The following is a 6053-nucleotide window of genomic DNA, read 5'->3' as shown; positions in this document are numbered from 1 at the left end:
GCAAAGCAAAGCGACTTGTATTAGCTGCTCGACTTCCGCCTCCACGTATTTACTCTGCAGATCAGGGTCGACCAACATTTCCAATTTCTTTTCTTTTAGTAGCCCTTTGACCTGAAATAGAAATTAAAGTAACTAAAACCATATTTTGAATGTGTTAGAAATCAGACAAACATATTCTAGAATCAGATTTTATATAATTAAATTTATCATACATCTTCTATACGGTTTAATTTAAGAGTTAAAAAAAGATTTCGAGCACTTTTTCTAGTTCTATTATTTAAAATTGGAAATGGTTTCAAAAGGAACCCCGATATAAATTTTTCTGTCTCATGTGCTATCATAAAATACTAGCGACAGATAAAATCAAGAAGAAAATTATGGCATACCCAATCAAGAAGCATGACATCATCATCATTTGCAAGGCGAGCCAGATCAAATGCCCTCTGCCCTGTTATCAGCTCGAGAAGCATGATTCCATAACCAAAAACATCAGTTTTCTCAGATGATTTTCCAGTGGATAGGTACTCAGGAGCTATGTGTCCTATAGTGCCACGAACAGCAGTAGTCACATGGGTGTCCTTATAATCCATGAGCTTAGCCAATCCAAAATCTCCAACGACAGCTTCAAACACTTCGTCTAGCAATATATTTGCAGCTTTCACATCACGATGAATAATCTTGGGGTCACAGTGATCATGCAAATACGATAATCCTCGAGCAGATCCAAGAGCAATGCACTTTCTCGTGGGCCAATTAAGTGGCATCTCATTTGGCGGATGTTCTGCATATAGAATAATCGATGAGTTGTTCACACTTGAAGCTGGAGCTTAGTCTTTAGAAGCCAAAAATATTCAACAATTTTTAGACGAACCCATGGAACCAAAAGATAAATTATCAAGTAAAATTTGTATGCATGAATCACCTCTTAAACAAGATGCAACACTTCCATTGGCCATGTATGGATAAACAAGTAACCGTTCAGTTGGGGTCATACAAAAACCACGAAGTCTAAGAAGATTACGGTGCACAGCCATGCTAATCATCTCGACTTCAGTTTGAAACTGAAGCTCCCCACCAGGTGTCCGCTCCTCCTTGAGTCTTTTTACAGCAACCAAGGAACCATCTGCCAATCGTCCTTTGTATACCTTCCCAAAGCCACCTCTCCCCAAAATATTTTTATTGCTGAAGCTATCGGTTGCAACTTGCAACTCTCGAAGAGAGTACCTTTTAAGCTGTCCCAGATGAACATCAGGATCCTCCTCAGCTGAAAGATATGGAAACTACTAATTGCTATGAAGCTACAGAATATTTATATTTTTAGTATATGTATGGAATCAAATCACAAACCAGGCACATCAAAGAAATATTCCTGAGGTTTTCCCCTACGCCACCAGGCAAATACAATGGCAGGGGCAGCAAATAGCAAAGCAGCACCAACAGCAACGCCACCAGCTATGGCTCCAGTTGCACTATTTCCTCCTGTGTTACATTTGGTACATTCAAATAGTACGATAGAGAAACTAGCTCAGAATCAAATACATCCAAAAAAAAGTTCTAACAGCTTAATAATGTTTCGTACAAAATAGAGATTGAGATGGTTCAAAAAAGTTAACTCGGATAACTTAATCCTATCATTCAACACTGTAATAAATGCACACTGAAATATTCTGGCTCAGGTAGTCAGGTTGTAAACAAATTTCAAATCTGGTGATCAGCCAAATTGCTTAGATTAAACTTCTTTGGTTGAATAAGTAACTTCTTTATTGATTTTGACCTGCAACTATTGTTAGCTTTGATTTTTATACACTACTTTAGTTAAATAAGCAACTTCAGAAAAAGAAAAAATCTGTTCAATGCAACTATCTGGTGTTGCATATTAACAAAAGCAGACACGAATCTTTGAAGGAGCCTGGCAATACTCGTCCACATTTCTTTTAAGACAGTGAACAAATGAACTCTGTTGATAGCAACAGTATATAAGTAGCATTCACTTCATAAAGTCAATTTGAAAGAAAAATTGATCCGTGAAAACAAATTAGCATTCTCACATTTTTTTTCTTTCCTAACTTAACCAACCTAAATCATCTAACTAGGAAAAAGACCTGGTGATGAAATTGGGGGTGGTGGTACAAACGGCGGTGGTGGAGAAAATGGAGGAGATCCAGGGCATGGTCGTCCTGTAACAGGGCCGCACAAATCCAAGTTATTCGCAAAACTGTGACCATGCAAAGCACCTATTTCAGATACTTATTACAGGCATGAGTCTATACTCAAACTGAAAATAGCGAACATATCAGCCAAATACCTGATAGGTGTGAATAAAGAAAAAGAACCATTATCCGGAACTGGACCTGATAGTTGGTTGTTCGACAGATCCCTGGATAAGAATGTGATGAAAAGAAATCAGTGAAATCACTATTCTCTTCTACAATTCACGTGTGTGCATCAAAATAAAAAAGTAAGGGCAAATAGTTGAGACCAAAATGAACACTCACAATACTTGTAGCGATGAGATATTGGTCAATGATATGGGAATGGAGCCTGTCAAGCTGTTATTATTTAGCCGGCTATCCTTGCAATGACATAACAACAGAAATCAGTTATATCCCATAGTTGTTAAGAAATATTATAAGAATGAAAACATCTTGGGGGAAGTCAAGGCATCATATCATATTTTTCCGTGGAAGGTATTAACTAAAATCCTTCTCTAAGCAAGGAAAATAGACAGGTAATTTTTTGCCAGGAAAAGCAAAGAAAACAGGAGTTTGTCCTCTTCAATTTGTTTCCGTATCCTCGGTCCAAATTACCACATAGTTAATTATCTACTAATCTCGACTGCCTATGTAAGAATAACATATCATATGCATTACAATTCATTTAAGTTTTGTTTCTTCCGAGGATGGGGGTGGGGGAGTGTGCTATGAAATGCAATAATATAATAATAATGCAAGGATAACTTTACACACAGGAAGCGCAACTTCGACAGCCTGCCCAACGTGCCTGGAATGGGGCCAGTGAAACTGTTCAAGTACAGATCCAAGCTCACCAAATTTGTCAGATTCCCAAGATCACTAGGTATTGCCCCACTTATGTTATTACTGTATAACTCCCTATCACAAGTAAAACCATTAAAGAAATCAGAAATGCTGAGTAAGTTCAAACAAAAGAAAATCATTAGTCAATTTGTTCGACAAACACTAGAGCATGTCAGATTCTCTTAAAATGTAAGAATGAACAGCTTCTAATTCACAAAGAAAAGTGAATAGGCACAGATGACAGTCATGGCTACATGGATGCAGGATCCCCTTTTGTGATAATGGTCGGAAAAGTATCTTGTCATAATCATGTTCAAAATTTGTTTTGATGTCTATGTTTTTGTTGTTGGTTGCAAAACAAATGAGAGAAAATGCCATAACTATCTTCCAGCGAGATGTGAAAATTTAATTGCTGGATGCAACAGACATATGTCTAGAACCCTAGATAGCTTACAACCTCTTAAAATCACACAAATAGACATCCCAAATTATGGGGAGATGATCTTTTTCTAAATGAAGCTCTCAAAATAATCTTGAGTGCGATGACAAATATTTAGTATGAACATGAATAGTGAATATTCTCAAAAATGTGACATACAAGCTCCGGAAATTTCTATTGTTTCTGTTTCAAAAGATTCATTCATAGCACATCATTATTGCTTTGACAGACATCAAACTTCAGAAATGAAGAAGAAAAAAGGTTTAGATTCTTCTATTGAAAAGCCAGTAAAAACTACTCTTAGATAATTCAAACATGACATACAGGTATTGTAAGTTCTTCAACAGGCCAAGCAGTGGAACCAATTGACCAGATAATGCAGCATTGCCAAGATCACTGGAAACAAAAAATTGTTGTTGGAAACAGACTAATTGGAACATGAAAGCATGGCATAAAATCTTCATTGGAGATGCTAACACTCGAATCACACTGTTGTCATTGTTGCAGGTGACATGAAACCATGTGCAAGGATTGACAAGGGTGGGATCCCAGCTCTGAAGCACATTGTTTGGATCCGCCAGGTTTGCTCTAAGGTTATGCAAAGCATCACCTGTTTGACCATTCCAACTGAAGTTAGATGTTACAAGTGATATTTCCCTAATATAAGTAAAATTCTCTCCAAAATTGCAAGAAAGTAAATTTTTTTAATAACATCAAAGCAATGGGTGAAAAAATAGGATCCACAGTAGATTAAGATACTTGAAATGGAACATCGAAAATTAGAAATCATGAAAAATCAATTCAACTTCATGTGAGGCTATTTCAGATTCCAACCTAAAGGATCATTTTTTAATATCAATACTCGTGATACCATGTCCAATTAAATTTCAAGAAAAGTTTCACGGAGCAGGCTCAAGTTTTTTTTTTAACCACCATGGTACCATTCTGTTCTGTCCAGAACAAAAACAATAAAATCGGGTAAGCTCGAGCACAAATTTTTACCAAATGAGCATTATAAGGTGCCAACAAAGGGATTGATAACTAAAAACTAGATTCATTCAAATCGTTCAAATATAAATAATAAATATGAGCTCAGAAGAAATCAATGACTGAAATCTAACATGCACCAGAAATACTCAGAATTAACAATACAAACTCATCGCCAACGTTTCCAGCATTCATGTAAGAAAATGCACATAATTAACGAGTATAAATCTGAGCACAATTTTTCCAATCGAATTGAGAAACATTAACTCCGTCACCCAACCAAAAGGCCCCAACTTTTTGAAAAATGCAAAAAAATAAAGAAGAAATACCGAACCCTGAAGAACAAAACCTAAATGCCGAATAAAATCGGGGAAAAAATCAAAACTATTGACACACAAATAAACACTTTAGAAAGCACAAACCTTCCATATTAGCATAAATACACCTCAGCGGATGCACAATCAGAACCAACAAAACTACAACCGAAACCATCCCCTCTCTTTCCATGTTCTTCATCCCCATTTATATATATATATATATATCTAAAAAAAATTACATCTACATATCCAACAGCAGTCTAACTTCACCAGCCCAAAGATGAAAAAACTCAGATCCAAATAAAGAAAGACGAAATTTAAATTAAAGCCATCCAAACCCAGATATATAAACCCTCATTCAAACCATCCACTCCAAGTCTCCGACCTTGCACTTCTCAAGAACCAACCCCGCATCCCACAACGTCAAGAAGCTGAAATGGGCTTCTTGACTAGTTTACCGAAGATAACATTGTAATTGGGACGACTTTTATTAATTTCTTGAAATTTTTAATGGCACTCCTGCAAAACTTTTAACCTACTGTAATGTACTTTGCCTCTCTCTCTCTCTCTCTCTGTGCAGTGGGAACTGTGGAGGTGGGAGAGTGTGCGAATATGTGGAATAATTATCGTTTCTCTCTTTTTGGGAGTGTGTCGCCTGCCCGAACGGTGGGAAGAAGCTGCCCGTAGCATTCTGAGCTAAATTTTAAACGGCTTCTGCCTCTCTACCCAAAGAACTCGGTATGCCACCATTAAATTCCTCCACCCCACCTTTGCTGTAATACTCACTCCCATGCTTGACTATTCATCCTAATTAATTAGTATAAATAATTTACATAATAATGTGAATCTCATAATAAGTATACGTGCAATTAAATATTATATAGATTGATAAATTCCATAAATAATAAATTACATCTCACCATCGATAATATTAAATTAATAACTTTACTTACAATTGAGATAGTAAGAGATAATTTTTTCATGACAAAATACAAATATAATATATTACACGTTAATAATATCTTTAATCCATTTGAACTAATTTTTAAATCTCAACTTTCGTGGATTAATGTTGACACTTAAGTTAAATACTTCACCCGTCTCTAATTGTAGGTTCCTTTTTTCAATTATCATATTAGTTTTTACGTTTTTTAATGTTTACTAATATACATTTATTGTCTTGGAAAACGTGCCTTTTTTAATGAATTAAAATAACAGTAAATTTAAAAAAAATGCCTCAGCCAATGTTTCAATTAAAATTCAGTACCTAGCCAT

General features: G+C 35.8%; 1 protein-coding gene across 1 annotated transcript; it reads right to left on the bottom strand.

The window, feature by feature from the left end:
- Positions 1-3: 3 nt before the first annotated feature.
- LOC140967816 (somatic embryogenesis receptor kinase 2-like) lies at positions 4-5569 on the bottom strand (the record flags this gene model as incomplete). Its single annotated transcript, XM_073428587.1, has 11 exons — positions 4884-5569; positions 3952-4084; positions 3799-3870; positions 2967-3110; positions 2496-2567; positions 2306-2377; positions 2103-2215; positions 1348-1479; positions 923-1264; positions 387-781; positions 4-111 (listed from the first exon to the last, which is right to left on the bottom strand). Coding segments are annotated over exons 1-11 (1683 nt in total), but the record flags the coding sequence as incomplete, so codon positions are not given.
- Positions 5570-6053: the final 484 nt, after the last annotated feature.

Source organism: Primulina huaijiensis, unplaced genomic scaffold (assembly GCF_012295235.1).
Source record: "Primulina huaijiensis isolate GDHJ02 unplaced genomic scaffold, ASM1229523v2 scaffold28037, whole genome shotgun sequence".
In the NCBI taxonomy this organism is placed as follows: domain Eukaryota; kingdom Viridiplantae; phylum Streptophyta; class Magnoliopsida; order Lamiales; family Gesneriaceae; genus Primulina; species Primulina huaijiensis.
This window is presented reverse-complemented; position numbering and strand designations above follow the sequence as displayed.